This window comes from Aedes aegypti, chromosome 1 (genome assembly GCF_002204515.2).
Source record: "Aedes aegypti strain LVP_AGWG chromosome 1, AaegL5.0 Primary Assembly, whole genome shotgun sequence".
Taxonomy (NCBI): Eukaryota; Metazoa; Arthropoda; class Insecta; order Diptera; family Culicidae; genus Aedes; species Aedes aegypti.
In genome coordinates this window covers 13,651,810-13,673,145 of record NC_035107.1, presented here as the reverse complement: position 1 = coordinate 13,673,145, position 21,336 = coordinate 13,651,810, and the positions used below count along the sequence as shown (strand labels likewise).

The window sequence follows — 21,336 nt, the reverse complement described above, 5'->3', positions numbered from 1 at the left end:
TGTTAGTGTTTTGTAGGTTTTTGAAGGCTTCAGAAGATCTACTGCCAAGCAAATAATCAGAAAAATATTCAGATTTATTTACTTAAGTCATTCAAACCCAATGGAAAACTCTCTACAAGCACTTATATTGGTGGCTTTTAAGGAATTCTATACAATAAAACTGATTAAGCCGGTTTTATTCACTGATTTAACCAGTATAATCGGTTGGAATACATGAACTCCTGGAATCAACAGACCTGAACAGGTTTTGACAAATAATTCTCATAAACTTTCACAAATCACTTCAAAGTCTTGAAATGCAACACACTTAGATTATTTACGAGCTCGGCTGTGCGAATCTCGGTTATTCAATTTTAACCGACGTACAGCTAACAAATTGCCACGTTGCTTAGTAACGAAGCACATTTAACTGAAATTTAGATTTTATTTTCTGAGATCTCATGAAATTGGTTTGCCGACTTCCCAAGTAACATTGGTAGCAGCATTGCATAACAATTAATTTAGCTGAAATGCGTTGTATACACAGAATTTGAGTTGAATACATTGTTATTTAGCTACCAATGCTACTTGGGTACTTGTCTGAGTAAATCTCGGTTAAAACTAGCCGAAGATTCGGCATTTTAAATTGAGTGTGTAAAGCAGAATATTTGTGACGAAAAACTTCAGACAAATAGAAGTAAAAAATTCCAATGTTCAATTTTAACACGTACTTTTGGACACACTCGATTTTTTTAAATAAAAATTGTATTCCAAACTATGGACATTTTTGCTGTAAATCACAAATGAAGTACACACATTTTAACAAGATTTTCCCGGTTCAACACACGATTTTTGTTAAATTACGTATTTATAAGCAAGTGGATACTTTTTTTTGGTGGTGACTGTATATTTTCACATTTTGCGACAATAGGGTAGTCCCTCCTAATACGAAAATTTTTTTACTAACTTATTTTTCTTTTTAAGATAACGATTTGAAGTGTTCCAGAAAGATTTGAAGTGCTCTACAAAGTTGAAACTTTGTAAGTCTATTGTTGCCCTTGCTATTGGGTTTTCTTTGATTCAGAGTAGGGCGGTCCATAATATTTCGCCATTACATTTTTGTTTCACATTCTACTTTAGTTATTCTTCTTCATTTTCCACTCAAAAATCAACTACAATCGACTACAGATGACACGCAGGCTTCGTCCTTTGGCGGAGAGGCCTGTGTCATCCGCAAACAAAGATTTTTGACATCCCTGAGGTAACTCAGGTAAGTCAGATATAAAAATATTGTATAATATTGGTCCCAAAATGCTGCCTTGAGGAACAGCAGCTCTTACAGGAAGTCTTTCAGATCTGGAGTTCTGATAATTAACCTGAAGTGTACGATTTGACAGATAACTTTGAATTATTCTAACAATGTATGTTGGAAAATTAAAGTTTTTTAACTTTACGATCAAACCTTCGTGCCAAACACTGTCGAATGCTTTTTCTATGTCTAGAAGAGCAAGACCAGTAGAATAGCCTTCAGATTTGTTGGAACGGATCAAATTTGTTACACGTAAGAGTTGATGAGTGGTCGAATGTCCATGGCGGAATCCGAACTGTTCATTGGCAAAAATTGAATTTTTGTTGATGTGGGCCATCATTCTGTTCAAAATAACCTTTTTCAAAAAGTTTACTGATGGAGGAAAGCAAACTGATTGGACGATAGCTAGAAGCTTCTGCAGGATTTTTGTCTGGTTTTAAAATTGGAACAACCTTAGTATTCTTCCATTTGTCAGGAAAATATGCTAATTGAAAACATTTGTTAAATATATCAACTAAAAATGATAAGCTACTTTCTGGAAGTTTCTTGATGAGGATGTAGAATATTTTTGAATTTTTTAATAATAGTTCTCACTTCTTCCAAATCAGTCTCCCAGGCATTTTCGAAAACGTTCTCTTGATTGGGAATATTTTCGAACTCCTGAGTAACTTGATTTTCAATTGGACTAGTAAGTCCTAAATTAAAATTGTGCGCACTTTCAAACTGCATAGCAAGTTTTTGAGCTTTTTCGCAATCAGTTAGTAATAATTTGTTTTCCTCTTTCAATGCCGGTATTGGCTTCTGAGTTTTTTTTCAAGATTTTAGATAATTTCCAAAATGGCTGAGAGCCAGGGTCCAATTGAGATATCTTATTTTAAAAATTTTTGTTTCTTTATTGTGCAAAACGTTTCTTGATATCTTTCTGCAAATCTTGCCATATAATTTTCATAGCAGGATCGTGAGTGCGTTGAAATTGCCTTCTCCTCACGTTTTTAAGCGGATCAAGATCATCGTCTATAATCACGGATTCAAATTTCACTTCACATTTTGGAATTGCAATGCTCCTGGCTTTAACAATGGAATTTGTTAAAGTTTCAAGAGCATTGTCAATATCAAGGTTAGTTTATAATGAAATATTAACATCAAGATTAGAGTCAATATATGTTTCATATATATTCCAGTCGGCTCGTAAATAATTGAAAGTGGAGCTGATAGGATTGAGAATCGCTTCTTGGGATATTTGAAATGTAACAGGGACATGATCAGAATCAAAATCAGAATGAGTAACTAATTGGCTACAAAGATGATTAGAGTCGATTAAGACCAAATCAATCGTAGAAGGATTTCTAGGAGAGGAAAAACATGTAGGGCTATCAGGGTATTGAATTGAGAAATATCTTGCAGAGCACTCATTGAATAAAATTCTGCCGTTGGAATTACTTTGAGAATTATTCCATGACCGATGTTTGGCATTAAAGTCACCAATGACAAAACATTTTGACTTATTGCGAGTCAATTTTCGCAAGTCAGTTTGGAGCAAATTAACTTGCTGTCCAGAGCATTGAAAAGGCAAATAGGCAGCTATGAAAGTATATTTACCAAGCTGCGTTTCAACAGAAACACCTAAAGTTTCAAAAACTTTAGTTTCAAATGACGAAAACAGTTGATGTTTTATACGCCTATGAATGATGATTGCAACTCCCCCACATGCCCCATCAAGTTGATCATTACGATAAACAAAAAAGTTAGGATCTCTTTTGAATTTAGATCCAGGTTTTAAATAAGTTTCGGTAATAACTGCTATATGCACGTTATTAATTGTAAGAAAATCAAACAGCTCGTCCTTTTTACCATTCAGAGAACGAGCATTCCAATTTAAAATTTTTAAATTATTATTTGGATCCATTAGAAAAACGTAATTCAATAACAATTTAATTTGTAAATTTTACACCAACTTGGACTGCTTCAGTCTTAGTGGTGGCTTTGAACATTGCATCAATCATTAGATTCAATTGTTCAGTTAGAAAATTAAAATCAGAGGCGGACATATCACTTGAAGTGGGTACATTATCTGATGATTTCCTATTAGAATTTTCGGTAGACGAAGAAGCGGAGTAGGAGTTAGCTGTGGCGGTAGGGTTTTTTTCCATTTGATTTGAAACAAGTAGAATGGGTACTCATAGTACGAACAGGGGAGGAGTTCAAATTACCTGCTACGATATCGGCAAAGGATTTTCCGTGGCTAGATACATTCGAAATTGAAAGATTCGAACGGCTACCCGACGGATTAAAATTAGTTTGTGAATAAGCATGATTATGATCTTCCTGATGGGTATGATTCCTATTAAAGCGATCGTTAACTGAAAAATGTGCATTGTTCGATACTCTACCAGGTAAATTCCAGAAACGACCGTTATCGTAACGGATATTATCTTTCATCCGCCTGGCACGAGCCTCAATGACTATCTTGCGTGAAGGGCAATTCCAAAAATTGGACTTATGATTAGCCCCGCAATTAGAGCATATGAACTTGGTAGTATCTTCCTTCACTGGACAGACGTCCTTGGCGTGAAAAGAACCTCCGCTAATCAAGCATTTAGCATCCATGCGAAAATTTTTTGTACCATGACCCCACTTTTGACACCGACGACACTGAGTGAGGTTCTGGTAATTTCCTCCAGGTTTCTGGAAATGTTCCCATGTCACACGGAAATCGAACAAAAGTTTTGCTTTTTCTAAAGCTTTAATATTATTTAGTCCTTTTTTGTTAAAATGAACTAAATAATATTCTTGAGAAAGCCCTTTCCGAACAATGCCAGATTGGGTTCTCTTTTTCATAATGATTACTTGGACTGGGGAAAATCCAAGTAAATCATTTATTTCATTTTTGATCTCTTCAGGTGACTTATAGTCACTTGAGAGACCTTTCAAGAAGACTTTGAACAAACGTTCAGTTTTGTCGTCATAAGTAAAAAACTTGTGCTTCTTCTCTTCAAGATGTTTGAGAAGAAGTTCGCGATCTTTAAGAGTTTCCGGCAAAACGCGACAGACTCCTTTCTTTGCGAATTGGAAGGAAACCTTGATTCCCCTAATGGAGTTCAAGATCTCCTGCCTAAATCCCCCAAATTCGGAACAACTGACCACGATAGGCGGCACTCTTTGCTTCCTCACTTGAATCAAAGAGCCTGGGCTAGAGGCTGCTTCGATTTGGTGTTCGGAAAATTTGTCTAGAGCATCGAACTGATTGCTCATTTAGATACAATTATCATTATTATTCATTCACCCTTGGAAGATAGTTCGCATTCCGGAGAAACGTCCTTTCTTCCATTCTTGCCACGTTTAGTGACAGTTTTAAATCCCACTTTTTTGGAAAGAAGTTGTGAATTCAGAGATTCACCCTTCCTTTTATTTGTTGTTGCAACCATGCTTAGTGAATAAGAAGACGTGACCTTCGAGAGGTTTTTTCCCAAGACGGTGTCCAAGAAGGATTACCATCGCTAGCTTTCGCCAACGGGTCCAACGAAAAATCGAAAGCACGGGTCTAAACAAGGATCGTAAAGGGATCAATAGTAGAAAAAATAGTACTGAAAAGTACTGTTTTAGAAGCACTGAAAAGTACCGTTTTTAATTTTATCACTGAAAAATACTGTTTTATTGCTTTAGGTCGTTAAAAAAAACTTCCAAGAGCAGAGAGAATTCGTGTACGCACAGCACGAAGGTACGATGCGCACTACCTTTTCCACAGTACTTTTCAACTGCGGACTACGCTTTAGAAAAAAGACTGGCTGGATTTTCTGAAAATCATTATGGAAACTTTTATGTCCTGATCATTGCTTGCATTATTTTGTTTTTTATCCTATATGGTGTTTTTTTTGTTCTCGTACAGTGTTTTTCTGGTCTCTTTTTCATTCCGGTTTGGACGTAATTTTCAAGCATAAGGGCTCTAGAGTTCCTATTTTAAAGGCACTAGCCCTGTTGTTGAAGAAAAATATTAAAAGAAAATCTCGATTGGGCAGTTTTTCTAATGTAAAAAAATGTGAGGACAAATGGTCACTAAAAAAATAACACTTCAAATCGCTAACTTCAAAAAGCAAAACGATGGCAAGAATATGTCCGTATCTTGTAAGGAAACATCCTAATGTCAAAATATAGTCAACATGTGTAACAATTTCTGCAAGAACGCTGGAATGATACTTGTTCTGCTTCACAGGTTGCTTTGCTGGAACGACCAACATGAGCGGTTGGCCCGTGTTGGTAACTGCACTGCTGCTGCTGATCGCAGCAGCCTATGGAAATCGTGAGCACAAGGTGTGATTTAATTAGCATCAATGGGTAAATCGATCGGAATAAAATCAAATGTTTTTTGTTTGTATCGGTTTTAGGTTCACAACATTGTGCTCTATCCGGACAAGCACTCGTGGTGTTCGACCAGGAACATAAGCCAGGTCATTAGTTACCCGGGATGCAAACAGGTAACAATTGATAACAATGTTTGCGTGGGAGCATGCTTCAGCTATTCGATTCCCCACACGGAACCATCGGACCCCGGCGAAGTGATTGGACCGTATTGCGACAGTTGTCAACCGTCGGAAACCTCGTGGCATCATGTACGTAATTATATTCAGCTGTTATGTGTTGAGCAATACTGTAACCCTTATTTCATAAAACAATTAATTAATTTATTAGTATCAATTCAATTTTTTGTCTAAAACAATTAATAATTCTATTCGACATTTGTTCCGATGCTTCAAAATTGGATATTCTATGTAACTCATTAGTTTTATACCAGGGATGAAGCTGCAGAATCATTTCCTAAATTTTATTTTGAATGCCCTGCAATAGAATATTATGACGAAGAGTTAGACAACTCATCATATCTAACATCGTTTAGGCATGAAGGAGCCAAAACTTTCACATTTGAATCAGTCTAATGCGCACTGATGTACGGAACTGATTAACATCCGCCTGCTATGTCGATGAGAATAACACATTTTTCTTTGTAGGTAACCTTGGACTGTTCGGAAAATTCCAGCAACAATAATGACGAAGAATCGAAGCCTGCTGTGCTCGTGAAGCGAGTACAGATAATCAAGAACTGCTCTTGCACATCCTGCGAGAAGCAAACTCCCAAAAAGCATCACAATCATCATCACCAGGACTATCAGGTAACTCAGGTGCCCTCAACTACGGCATCTCTAATCCAGAACGACATTCCGGAACTTCTGGAAGTAGTCCCGTATAGTGAAAACGACACTGAACCCATCCACCACTCACCAATACACTCGCATCAGAGTGGAACCCATGGCACAACTTACATGCAACAACATCACCTCAACCACTACGAACACAACAGCCACACCGAAAACGTCAAGAAGCTACTGCACCAAAAAATCACCGGTCTCCTGAAGAGCATCGAGGAAACCAACTCCAAGCACGATCGCGAGCAACTGATCGAAATGATCAAACTCATCAAGGGTTCCAGCGATCGCAACTGGGACGACCTGATGGAGTCCCTCCAATCAGAAAACGCCATCCTGGACTTTAACCGCCTCCGGGCGGAACTGGAAACGGAAGAGGAACCGCAAATCCACCTCAACCCGCAAACTTCCGAGCAACAGCAAGATCACGAACGACTGCTAAAGCATCAGTTCGACATCCTGAACCACCATCCCCATGGCCACCACGCCACCGCGCATCACCATCACGCCGGGGACAAACTGGACGAGCATCACCATCTGCAGCGGGGACCACATGGGTCCCTCGTCATCACCTCGGACGAGCACGAGATCAAGGAGAAGATCAACATCCACTCGCACGAGATGAAGCCGAACCATGCCGGGGCGATCCTCACCTATGAGAACCATCACAGTGACCATGGTAAAAACCATCGCCATGGGGAAGCAGAGGGCGCCAGCGCAGCGCAAAACTGAGCAGGCGCGAGCGGAAATCTAACGTTTTGTTTTGTAAGCCTCTAGTCGTTAGTGATTTTTCTTTATATTTTCTGAAATTTAGCTTCCGGAGTGGGAGTGGTGTTGAACCGATTGTGAGTATTTATTTTTTATCCACACAACAAAAGCGTGTGCTTATATTTAACCTCCCCCCACGTGCACACGAGCCCCCCGCAAAACATATAAAACTATTGTACTCTAGATAAAGATTCTCTTCCTAAGTTAATATTTATTATTTTATTATTTTCTGTTGGAAAGCTGGTCTCTAGACAGAAAGGGAAGTGAGCTGAGTGAATGACGCGTTCAGAACTGTTCTTTTTACCACCATCTAACAAACATACGCAGATAGATTGGACACGTGTTGTACCGCCTCAAATGATGATGGGTGCCATTCGATTTGGTTTGGATGCTATGTTTAGACTAAGACATTACAAAAAAAAAAATACACTTCAATAGTTGTGATCGTCAAAATTTAACAGATTAAATTTGCTGAAATAAAGATGAGTATGTATTCCTTCGTCTGTCCACAGAAGTAAATTCGCAAATTAAGCCTACTTTTCAGAATGTCTTTAAAAAAATGTATCTGTTCATTCTTCATCAGTTTGTCAAGTGATTTGCGAGTATTAACTCTATGGACTATATTTAGGTATCTAAATAAGGATAGTTGAGAACACCCTGTTTATTCTTAAGGTTACACGGGAGACCGTGTTTTTCCCATATCTTCTGTCTCACTCTAACAATCTGCATCAAAACTTTGCAGAAGCAAATCTCGAGTTTTAGTGAACCGATGAAGCTGAAAATTTTACGGGTTGTGCACTACATATATAAAATTAGTGGATAAATTTTTCTGAGATATATTATCGATATATGGAGTGGTACTTAAGATTTGCTTTTTCAAATGAATAGGGTGATTATTAGAGTGGTTCAAAAAATCGTTTTCGCTCCACACCGCTCATTCGATTCCAGATCAAATTCTGAGTGCCTTCCCAAAATATAAGCTCATTCGGATGAAAACTGAGACTGCACAAGCCCTTCAAAGTTTGTATGGGAATTACTATGGGAAAAGCAAGCAATTCATTCAACCGGTCATGGTGTTTGCCCATGTGCTCTTGGAGATTAAAGCTCTTGGAGATTAAAGCACAAATCATGGCTACTATGTTTTACTGCATATATCCAGTAGAATGATGCAAATTTTGAAGTTTTTGCGCCCCTATGCTTAAACGATGTCAATTATGGTGAAAATCATTCTCCCAAAATTTGAAGTGATTTGGAAGTAGGGAAACTTACGTATTGTCGGCAGTCTAAGCAGCTGAACTTTTGAGAGAGCAATTTTACGCAACAATAGAGCACAACAATTAGCAGCAGACACCTTAACTACACTTGAGCACTCTTCATTTGTTAATTATAATACACAAAACACTATTTTATTCTCTAAATCTTCTATTTTTCCTCACCAAAGTCACGAGGCACTTTCTTTTATCGGCAATGCAATTACTATTGTCGGCAACAAAAATGTTCACTTCGGCAATCCAAAACTGCGCTAAAACTAGTTTATGTATTGGTAACATTTCGTATTTGTTGACAAATCCTGAAATTAAACGTCACTCATTATGTTTCTACTCGTTGAAAGGGCCAATGCAGAAAAATACAGACTACACTGAGAACAGAATTGCAGTTATAAATAGAATAGCAGAGAGTCAAGTTGAATACATAACGCCATTAAATTTATGCAGACTAAGGCACCGTCCACAAATTGCGTAACGCTCTAGGGGGAGGGGGAGTAGGCTCAAACGTTGCGGCTCAAACACAAAATTATTTTTTTTTCATGCAAAGACCGTTGCGGAGGGGATAATGGTCGAAAATTGTCCATTTTAACGTTATTTCATAAATGGACATTGCCTAATTTCGTTTTCATTTATTTTATCGAATATTGGTAGCGTCTTGAAGGTAAATTTTCAAGTTATAAAAAAATGGCCTTCAGTGAAGTTACTATAACTTCCGTAATTTCGAACCAATTTTCAAACTTTCAGCACCATTATCTTAAAAACTAAATTTATGAAATCTTTGTAGAATATCACATTTGTGTAAAACCAAACTAGTTTCAATAAAAAGTAGTTTACTCCAAATGTTTCCTAATTTTACTAAAATAATATCTTTGTGTGACCATAACTTCATTAATGCTCAAACGATTCCAAATCTGTCTGCATGGTTAAGAAGCTTACTTAATTGTTTTCATACTTTTCATACGCCACATTTCACTAAAAAAATGATTTGACCAAGTTATTCAACAAAAACTGCACAAAATCATGATTTTGTAACGAAAATCGCCAGTTTTTTTATTTAATTTTTATCAGATAAACAATATTTTAAAAGCTGAAACTGGTTTCCTCATTTGTTAAACCTTTGAAAAGGACTTGTCAACAATTTTTTAATAATTTTGAAACAATATTTTTCCTCATGTTAAAAAATATATGCCCTATTCAACTCGTAATTAAAACAAAATGCTTTATAAACACAAGTTTTAACGGAAAAATGTAATTTTTGGCGAAAAAACATAAATAATCCAAATAAATTCGATTTTTTTTTAATCAAAAAATCATGTTTTTGGGTAGTTTTTGTTACGAAACTAAGCCAAAACCATTTTTTAGAAAAATGTGTTGTATGAACAGGATGGTAACAACTATTTTTGCTTCAAAAACATGTACAGTCGAAGCTCGTTATAACGACCACTTTTATAGCGACAAAAGCTCTCTATAGCGACATTTTTCGGTCCCTTGAAAAAGATTTTAATGCTATCACTATTCTCTATTACGACGGTCCCTTGCCATGTCTATATAACAAGCTTCGACTGTACTCATATTTGAAATAGGTTGAGTATTTATGAAGTTATGCTCAAACATATATGATTCATCCAGTAAAATGAAGAAAAATTTCGAGAAAAATACTTTTAACAAAGACTTGTTTTGATATAAGACAAATTTGATGTTCAACAAAGTTTTCATAAAATTAATTTTGAAAATAATGATGCTAAAAGTTTTAAAATTGGTAAGAAATAACCGAAGTTATGGCGACTTCACTGAAGGCCATTTTTTATAACTTGAAAATTCACCGTCAAGACGCATGCGCCACCCCTAAATTGTTAATAGGATAAGAAATAGAATTTAAGTAAAGTACATAATATTAAGTAGATGAAAAAAAACCGAATATAGTACTATACCATTTAATTCTTGTCGAGTCTAGTACACGACACTGAAGACGGCCTTACAGTTTGATTTTGAGAACTTTAGGAAAATAAGCCGCACCTTTGTGTCTATGCGCAAAAAATCGCTAAAAGGTAACGCGAAATTGAAAATTCTACAGGCTATTTTTACATTTTTTTACGTTCATATTATTCTCAGTGTATGAGAAAATCAGAATAGGCCCTTTGCAAATCAATGCACTTATGACTTGACACAAAAACATCATCCTCTGATTGCCTGTAGAACAACAGGAGTGTTGCCAAAATAGTTAACCTATTGAAAGACGTATGTTTTATATGTTTCCCAGTATATTAAAGATTATGCACTACAATCTTCAAATAATAAAGTATTAAAAGGCTCAATTGTTACCAATGCATGCTTTGTTGCCTAATTGCAATAAATTAATTAGTCATGTTCGTTTTTATTCTGTCAATTTAAATAGTGAGTAATAAATACACCGCAATTGAATATGGTTTTCTGGCAACCTGGTCCCGTTTTAAAAAGTGATTGCCGAGGAAATCAAAAGACATTAATTTTAATTTGTGATTTAAAGCATAAAAATTAAGTATTTTCGAGTGCTTTATATACAAATCAAAAGTTCAATAGTGCATTAAGTGATCGGTGTGTAGCTTTTGTGAAAAAATTGGCATTGGAGCGGAGAATTGGACCTATTAAAGTGGTGAGTTTTTGTAAGCTGTTCTTGTGTTGCTTTATTCGTCAGCTCACGAATGGCGATAATTTCGTAAGCATTTATTTCATTTAATGATAAAACCCATGTTATAAAATATTTTTGTGAAAGATGTGATTTACATGGAAGATTATTGTTCAAGGAATATGTTGAGTACATTGAAGTTAACTCTGGCTCCGTAGATAAATTCAAACAAGGACGATAAGTTAGTGCTGCCGAAAATACCCTCAGGGTGCCGAAGCCATCATTTACCCTATTTGTGTTCAGCCCTCTATCTCTTCGTCGTCATATTTTATGAAAAAGTGAACAAACTTTTCTCATGCAAAATCTTCCCAGCTACAACTTTGCCGAAGACCATATTTTGATAGAATGTAAGGATAATTTGTTATTATTGATAACAAAGTCTAAATCATGAGATGATCATTCAATTACTTTCAGAGCAACACTGCTTTTTTGCTGTAGAACATAATAGCCTGGATTACTTTGATCTATTCTTTCCACCAGAAGTACCACTGTTGGTGAAGCATGTAAAATGCCACTTTATGATGATGAATAACAGTTTTTCTTGACGTCCAATCAAAATGTGGTCTTCAGCAAAGTCGTAGCTGAAAAGATTTCGCATGAGAAGAGTTTGTTCACTTTTCCATAAAATATTATGACGAAGAGGTAGGGGGCTGAACACAAAAGGTTGGCATTTTCCATAGTAATCTCCATATAAACTTCAACTGACGTGTGCACAGTCAAATTTTTTCCGAATCACTTAAAACTTTGGGAGGATGCTATTTATCATAATTGATATCGTTTAAGCATAGGGGAGCCAATATTTCAAAATTTGCATCACTCTAATATCCAGTGATGCCTGCAGAACAGCCCAATTATTACACCCAAAGTTTTACAACTCATACAAAAATCAATAACTAATTACTGAGGCTTCCGATTTCAAAACGGTCTTCGGCAAAATGGTATTGTATCTCACAGTATCAACGTAGCTCTAATCTACAAAAGCACATTGGCAAACGCTATGATCGATTGAATGAAATGCTTGCTTTTCCTATAGTAATTCCCATACAAACTTTAAAGGGCTTGTGCAGTCTCATTTTTCATCCGAATAAGCTCAATTTTTGGCAGGACACTCAGATGTTGATGTAGAATCGAATGAGCGGTGTGGAGCAAAATCGATTTTTTGAACCACTCTAGTGATTATAATGACGTCCCGTGCGGCCTTAAGAAATACAATTATCGGTAAATTACTGGTGCGTAACTACATTCGATAGAGAACACATGAGTTCGAGTAAATCCCAAACTCATCGATCATATAAGGGGTCATGCACAAATTACGTCACGCTCCGAGGGGGGAAAGTGGTCAAGCCAAGCGTGACAAGCCTTACAAAAATTTTGGAGGACTCATGCAAAATACGTGACATATAGGGGGTCAAAAAAGTTGAAATTTAGCGTGACATAATTTGTGTACCATCCCTAACAAGAAATTTCTCCCACAGCTTTCGTCAAGGTAGCCATGCTATAGTTGAGTGAAAATGTTGATAAAGGCCTGTTTTATAAGTCGAGTCGATCAAAATTATTCGAAGTCGAAGCGTAACTTCTGTAATATGTACGCTTACTTTGATCGACTGTGACTACAGGCGATCCCGTAACGCATGTGGATCACCTTTACGTGGTGCGTTACGAGGTAAGATCTACCGAACCGAATCCAAGCATCATCCTTTTTCCGCCCTCATTCTGTAACCGTTCGGTTCCAAGATTGACTTGTTGGCTCCACCACAAGGTTTATTCCGTCTTTTTCCTTAATGAGACCTTTTCAAATGTTGAACTTTCACACTCACTGCTGGACGAAAATGTCATGAGTGAGTGCGTGTTCCCATATCATAACCGTACCAAGCAGACAATATGTGATATACATTGAGCAGTTAGCAGCCGGGTATTTTCGGCAACACTAACTTATCGTCCTTGTTGAAATTTATCTACGGAACAAGAGTTAACTTCACTGTACTCAACGAAAACACAGATGAGATTCGGAAAAAAATGTGGCAACACTGACTAGGCTCCGGGAAACGCTATCTTGCGACATGACGAAACACGTCCTAACACGTCAGGAAAGGAGAGGGTGCCGCTCAAGCAGGAAGCCGGGAAAGGGCGAGTGTTCTGAGCTTGTGGGGGAGGGAACAAACAACTCTTCTTTCCCTCAAAAGGGCGGATTTGGTTGGATTCGGTGGACTATAAACACCGCAGGGAACTCTCCTCGTCGGATAGTCTGGTCCTCAAGGAGGTGTAGATGCTGTCTTAGGTGGAATGTTAGTTCCCCATGGCGCTCGCAACCCTCAGGCACATTAGCCTATAAGTACTCTCTAGCTTGCTACGGTAGCTATCGGTACTCAAAGCCGTGCCCCAAGCCGGGCCACCATACCTCAGTATGGACGAGGCGACACTGGCCAGAAGCTTACGCTTACTGGCGTACACCGCAGAGCTATTGGACATCATCCGGGACAGTTCCACAATAGCTGTGGAGGCTCTCTTGCAGGCATAATCGACATGGCTACCGAAGGTAAGCTTATCGTCGATCATCACCCCCAAGTGTTTGACGGAGCGCTTCGAAGTGATTGTGAAGTCGCCTACACTGATCACCGCTTGCTGCACCGACTTTCGGTTGTTGACAACAACAGCCTCAGTTTTGTGGTGAGCCAATTCCAGTTTCCTGGAGCTCATCCACTCCTCCACAATTGCGATCGAGTGGGCTGCAGTCAATTCCACTTCGTCGATCGATTCACCGTAGACCTCCAGCGTAATATCGTCGGCAAAGCCAACGATGACCACACCCGCCGGGAATTTTAATCTCAACACCTCGTCGTACATGACATTCCATAACACCGGGCCCAGGATGGAACCTTGCGGGACTCCTGAGGTTATGTGAAAGCACTTCCGACCCACCTCTGTGTCATAGACTAATACCCGATTCTGGAAGTAACTTCCGAGAATCTTGTACAGGTACTCGGGTATCCCCAGACGCAGGAGCGCATCAGCAATAGCCGCCCAACTGGCACTATTAAATGCGTTCCTTACATCCAGAGTCACTACTGCGTAGTAGCGAATACCCCTCCTCTTACGCTGGAGTGCTATCTCAGCGGTTTTCTTAACCGTCAGAATAGCGTCTACAGTGGACCTCCCTTTCCGGAAGCCGAACTGGTTGCCTGAGAGACCATTTACACCCTCGGTGTACCTCGACAGTCTGTTGAGGATGATCTTCTCGAGCACTTTCCCCACCGTGTCAATCAAGCATATTTGTCTATACGCCGACGGGTCACCGGGTGGTTTCCCCGCCTTTGGCAATAGTACCAGACTCTGCCTCTTCCACGCATCTGGAAATACTCCCTCGTCCAGGCATATCTGCATAGCAGATCTGAACATACCGGGAGCCTCCAAGATTGCGACTTTGAGGGCCAGGTTTGGAACTCCGTCCGGACCTGGTGCCTTCCCCATGCTTAGGGATTTTGCAATCCCTACAAGTTCCTCATCAGTTACTCTATCCTCATCGCCAGCCCCAATCCCCGGCTGTCCTACAAAAGGAGGCCATGGGCTAGGGTTGTGGCGCGGGAAGAGCCCCTCGATGATCCCCTCCAGCATCTGTGGAGATTGCTTCGTAGGAGCAATTGCACCTCTTGTCTTCGCCATTACGATCCTGTAGGCATCACCCCACGGGTTCGCGTTGGCACTCTGACAGAGTCCCTCGAAGCAGGCCTTTTTGCTTGCCCTTATCTCGGACTTCAGCGCGACTTTGGCAGCGGTGAACACCGCCCGTCATTCTTCACGCTCCTGCTCGGTACGTGCTCGCTGCATCCGTCTCCTGGCCCGTAGGCAGGCACGGCGCAGGTTCGCAATAGCTTGAGTCCACCAGTACGTCGGTGGTCTCCCATTCCTAGGGTGGACTTTTCTAGGCATGGTCGCATCGCATGCACGCGTAAGCACCGCTACCAGTTCGTCCCCGCTTAGGCCGAGTAGGTTACGCTCACGGCGGAGCGCCTCCCTAAGTACTTCATCATTGAAGTACGATGTCTTCCACCTACGAGGGCTTGGCCTTGACCTAGCCGCTTCCTCGACCCGCTGCCTGCTGTTGTTGTAGTCGATACTGTAGCGAACCTCCAGGTGGTCGCTGTGAGTGTAGGCATCGTCTACCCTCCAGTTCGAACTACTCGTTAGGCCAGGACTACAAAAAGTAACGTCGATAATCGACTCCACTCCGTTACGGCTGAAGGTACTTTTGGTACCAACATTAGCCAGATCGACATCAAGCACGGCCAGTGCCTCTAGCAGGATTTGACCTCGCTGGTTCGTGTTACGGCTTCCCCATTCCACGGCCCAGGCATTGAAGTCACCCGCTATTACAACTGGCCTTCGCCCTGTCAGCGCGGTCGTCATACAGTCCAGCATCTGCGTGAACCGCTCGGTCGACCAACTCGGAGGCGCATAGCAGCTACAGAAGAGGACCCCGTTTACCTTGGCGATCACGAAGCCCTCGTAGGTAGTAGACACCAACTGCTGGACAGGGTATTTACCCGTTGTCCATATCGCCGCCATTTTTCCGGATCCATCCACGACCCAGTTGCCGTTGCCGGCGGGTACTCGGTATGGGTCCGATATGATGGCGATGTCCGTCCCCCACTCAGCAACTGCCTGGTACAGCAGTTGCTGAGCTGCGTCACAGTGGTTCAGGTTCAGCTGCGTTACCTGCACTGTGACTTTTCGTTAATGGCTCGTTTGAAGGTCGGGCACCTTGAGCCTTCCGTTGGGTGATTGTTGTTCACGGACTTGCCGGAACAAATCAAGCACTTGGGAGGGTTCTTGCAGCCTAGTGCCTTATGACTTTCCTCACCACAACGCCTGCACAACTTAGTCCTATCAGGGCCTTTACAGCCCCAGGACTTGTTTCCAGGTTCCCTGCACCTAAAGCAGATCACTGGTTGCTCATGTATGTTCAGTGAACATACTGACCAACCAACCTTGATCTTACCTACCTTAGCGGACTTATTTGCGTCTGCCACAAGTAGGTGTACTAAGGCCACCTGAGTACCTGCCGGACCTTTCCGTAGCTGAACGGCGGTGGTGGGCACCTGCACTTCGCACTGTTGCCGCAGTGCCGTGACGAGCTCTTCTGCGTTGGTGATCTCGTCAAGGTTCATCATCTTCAGAGTCACTGACTGCGTCAGAGCCCTCACTTCAACACCAGCGCCAAGGACCTCTTCCGCCAAACTTTTGTAGGCGGCGCCCTTGCGCTCCTTGTCTCGCTTAAGCTCGAGGATCATTTCACCTGTACGAGTGCGTCTGACACTGCGTACGTCGGCTCCTAGATCCGCAAGCTTCGCGTCACTGCGCATCGCCTTCAGGACTTCCGAGTACTTGGACTCTTCCGTCTTGATGATGATCGCATCACCCTTTTCGCGCTTGGCACCTACCCTCCTACCTTTCTTAGGTCTGGTATCCCTGCGCTCCTGGTTCTCCTGTTTCTTCTTCTTCTTCTTCCTCACTACGGTTGTCCAGGAGGCGTCCCCCCCCCTGCTCCGCCCTGACCTGTGGTGATGGAGGACCTCTCAAAGGTCGCAACCCCCTGTTCCCATCACTCCGTGAGGGGCCAGCCTTTTCGGGCCCACCCTTCTCGGCTTTCCGGGACGCCTGGCTGGGGTCCGATTTTCCGGCACTTCTGCCGGTTTTCGGGGTTAGTATCCGCCTGGCCTTACGAGCGCCGCCGGGTAGCTCCTCCTGACGGCTGCCTCGCGCGCTTCTGCGATTGCTTGTTGTAAGCATTCGCTTCCACGCTTTTGGGGCTACCCGCGAAAACGAAGGGTTCCGTCTGGGTAGACTTCGGCACCTTCAATTCCACGGGTTTTGCCGCAGCCACAGTCACCATGGGTTCAGCGTGGTTCTGCTTGGCCGCCAACATTGACTTACGAAGTCTAAACAAGGCCTGCTTGAGGTCCTTGCTGATGTTAGACTTCGAGGACGCAAAGTCAATTATGGAGTCGAGCTGCTGTGCAGCCACTTCCATCGCAGAGAGCCCATCTCTACTTTTATTGATGGCCCTCATGAACCACGCTCCATCCATAACTTCACCCGATGCGTTAGCCGGGGATGAAATATGGTTTCCAGCACTGGCACTACGTGCACTGCTGCCTCCTCCTGCTTCTACTCTCCTCAACGGAGATCTAGCTAGCCCACTTCTTGCGAAGGGGTTCGCTTCCCTACTACTGCTACTACCTGCACTACCACTACTAAACTGATTATTATTTGAATTTGTACTCATTTTGGATCCCACGAGTAGCACGGGAAAAGAGGTCCACCACGCCAGAGCCCTGCATTAACGCGGTAAGGGACAAGATACTGTGCCCAGGTGCCCCACAGGCTCCGTTAATGGCCGAACATCTTTTTCACCCCTTCGACCATTCATTCCTCATCACGGTTTTTCGCATCACACCTTGAATTGGGGTTACCCCGTTTGGTGGACTCTTTGTTGAGGGTAATAATTAACACACATTCACCTACTCTTTGTTATACAGTGTAAGCTATACCTGAAATGATAAATACTTTGTACCTTGAACTGCGTCATGAGAAATGTCATTAAACATATTTATTCTAAGTTTGTATTCCTATCGACAACACGCGTTTTTATTCTCTCTCCGAAATTGCTCTGCTAAGAGGTTATGGTCCCAGCGGCGGAAACGGCCATAGCAGCGGAAAAGTCCGAAAAGTTTTGATTTGATTCCGGTCCGGTTCGTAAGTAGTTTTTCGGTTCGTTTGCGTGAATCGGCGAAGGAGCTGGTGAAAGAGACTGACATATTTTTTCGGCGGCGGCGTTCGGCGTTGTTGGCTGGGTGTTTCGTTCGCGCTTGCATGTTGTGACGTGTAGCAACACGTTTTCCGAGAAGAAAAGTTTGTGAGAATGGAGGAGGAAGTGAAATCGCTTCGCATAAAGCCGTTTGATGGAAATGGCTTCAACAATTGGAGCTTCCGGGTACGGGCGTACCTGCAGCAATTGGAAGTGCTGCACTGCGTCGAAACGGAGGCGGAGGAAGAAGCTTTCTGGAACATTCTGGACTCGGAGACGGAGGAGGTAAAAGCTGCCAAGAAGATCAAGCGTGATGCCCGTGTGAAGCAGGACAACAAATGTCGGTCCGAAAAGCTAAACATTACATATTAAGAGGTGCACTTTGCGAAAGAGGACCACGTGATTATTGAGCTGAAATCGAATTCAGGTTAACTTCTGCGTTCATGAGTCCTCTCATGGCGTAGTGGTTAACGCGCCCCAACTAGAGATCGGGGAGTCGTGAGTTCGATTCTCACTGAGAAGACGTGTAACTTTTTCGCAAATCTTCACATCAATTTGTCCATCTAATCCAATTGCAAATTATATGTAATGTTTAGCTTTTCGGTAGTTGTTAAACTTCCACTCGGCTGGTTGGCCGTAAACCACGATTCATAATTAAAACAAGTAAATGTCGGTCGGTGTTGATCCAGACGATTGCCGACAGCCACTTGGAGTATGTGAAGGATAAAAATTCTCCGAAGAAGATTTGGGACGCTCTTCACAACATTTTCGAAAGGAAAAGCATTACCAGTCGATTCCTTTTGAAAAAGCAGCTGCTGATGATGAAATACAACGAAAGCGAACCACTGCAAGACCACTTTTTGCGATTCGACCGTTTGGTCCGGGAAGTTAAGGGAGCTGGTGCTCGAATGGAAGAGGAAGACGTGATCTGCCACTTGATGATCACGATGCCGGAGTCCTACGATGCGGTCACTACTGCCATGGAGGCGGTGTCCGACCGGTTGACGATGGATCTCGTCCGGCGGAATTACCTCGACGTCGAAGCGAAGCGGCGCGGTTAGCGAGTGGAAACCGATTCCAACGAGGCCGCGTTTTCGGGCAAGTCCAGCAAGCAAGGTAAGCTCAAATGCTTTAATTGTGGTGGTGTCGGGCACAAGAAGTTCCAATGCCCCAAGCGAGGCGAAACGGAGACACGGGGACAAACTGCTCCATCGAAGAAAATCACGCAGAAGGCAAATGTGAGTGCGAAGACTGTTTCGTTCGTTGCTGCTGATTCTACTGAGCTGGTGGCGGTTGGTTCCAGGATCGAATCGAAATGGTATTTGGATAGTGGTGCTTCAGAGCACATGTCAAACGACAGGGCTCTTTTCGAAAATCTTCAGAAACTAGATAGGCCAGTAGTGATTCAGACCGCTAAAAGCGGAAGCAATTTGCTAGCTAGGTACAAGCGTCGAGTTGTTGTGCAGGCACTAGTTAGTGAGGAAAGGATCCAGGTAAACATGGAGGACGTTTTGTTCATACCTGAATTGTCGCTAAATCTGCTGTCGCTCAGGCGGTTGGAGGCTACAGGGAAGAAGATTGTTTTCTTCGACGGTTGCGTAACCGTAGAAGCGGATGGGGAGATTGTAGCGACAGGTAGACAATCCGGAAGGCTCTATGCGATGGATTTTCAGTGCGAGCGGCGACATACTGAAGGGAAAGCGTTAGTGACTGGCAAGGTCAACCGTGAGTTGGAGTTGTGGCACCACAGGTACGGCCATTTGGGAAACGACAATCTTCTGAAGCTCGTTACCAAGAACATGGTTGATGGTTTTACCGTGGATCGAGTGAAGGCTGGAGGTGCACAGTTTCTTTGCGAGCCGTGCATTCATGGAAAGCAGACAAGGGAACCTTTCCGGCGACATCCAGAGAAACGTGCAGGGAGACCGTTGGAGATAGTCCATAGCGACGTGTGCGGACCTGTCACACCCGTGGCGTGGGATGGTAGTTCGTATTTCGTGACCTTTACGGACGATTTCACGCACGTGGCAGTGGTGTACATGATCAAAACGAAGGACGAGGTACTGGAGCGGTTCATGGACTACGAGGCGATGTCGACTGCTCACTTCGGCGTTCGGATCTCGCGGCTGCGCTGTGACAACGGGGGTGAGTATACTGGCAAGGCGATGAAGAAGTTCTGCAGAAAACGCGGCATTCAGCTGGAGATGACCGTTCCGTATACGCCGGAGCAGAACGGCGTCAGTGAACGTCTTAATCGAACGATAGTGGAAAAATCTCGATCGATGCTTGAAGCTAGTGGTGTGTCGAAGGAACTGTGGAGCGAGGCAGTCTACACGAGCGCGTACGTGTTAAATCGTAGTCCGAGTGTCGCGGTTGGTGGTGATATCACTCCGTATGAGGCATGGTACGGGAAAAAGCCGAATGTGTCGAACTTGCGGGTGTTCGGTAGTGATTGTTACATTCATGTACCCAAGCAGTTGCGAAAGAAACTAGACTCGAAAACGCAAAAAGTTACGTTCGTCGGTTACGCTCCAAACGGGTATCGCGTGTGGAACGGCAAGAAAGTGATCGTCGCGCGGGACGTTATCTTTAACGAAGATGAACTAGTGTTTCGGTCGCCGGTTGAGAGTAAGATGAATGAAGACGATACGGTCGTAGTGAAGGAATATGTACCGAAACCGAACCCGAATGTGCAGCCTATTGAATCGGTAGTGCCGGAAGATGAAGACTCGGAAGAAGATTTCTTTTCGGAGGATGAACCGGCTGAACAGCCCGAAGCTGGCAATGACACGGGAGCTGGTGTTCGACGAAGTGGCAGAAATGTAGTACCTCCGAAGTGGCACAGTGATTTTGATATGGACCTATCGGCTTTTGCATTGTGTGCGGAAAATTTTGTCGACGGGATTCCCTCGGACGTCAGCGAGTTGAAGAAGCGGCAGGATTGGCCAATGTGGAAGCAGGCGATACAAGAAGAGCTTGAATCACTGGATCGGAACGATACTTGGAGTTTGGTGGAGCTACCGGCCGGGAGGAAGGTCGTGGACAGCAAGTGGATCTTCAAGATTAAGCGGTGCAGTGACGGTACGATCGATAAGTACAAAGCCAGGCTGGTGGCGCGTGGTTTTACGCAACGTCAGGGTTTTGACTTCATCGAGACCTATTCACCAGTAGCCAAGATGTCCACGGTGAGGATCCTACTGGCGCTTGCAAATCATGAGGGGTGGTACGTCCACCAAATGGACGTCAAGAGTGCATTCTTGAACGGCATGTTAGAGGAGGAAATCTACATGCGCCCACCGCCTGGCTTTGAGGCGGGAGGTAATCGTGTCTGTCGTCTGAATAAG

General features: G+C 42.6%; 1 protein-coding gene across 1 annotated transcript in view; it reads left to right on the top strand.

Moving 5' to 3' along the window:
* LOC5569473 (histidine-rich glycoprotein) overlaps window positions 1-7,747 on the top strand; it is a 37,560-nt gene extending 29,813 nt beyond the window's left edge. Inside the window, exons 2-4 of the mRNA XM_001658509.2 lie at window positions 5,499-5,596; window positions 5,671-5,895; window positions 6,292-7,747. Of these exons, the coding sequence (XP_001658559.1) occupies window positions 5,522-5,596; window positions 5,671-5,895; window positions 6,292-7,218 (1,227 nt within the window). The 5' untranslated portion in view covers window positions 5,499-5,521 and the 3' untranslated portion in view covers window positions 7,219-7,747. The remainder of the gene's footprint in view (window positions 1-5,498; window positions 5,597-5,670; window positions 5,896-6,291) is intronic.
* The last annotated feature ends 13,589 nt before the right edge of the window (window positions 7,748-21,336 follow it).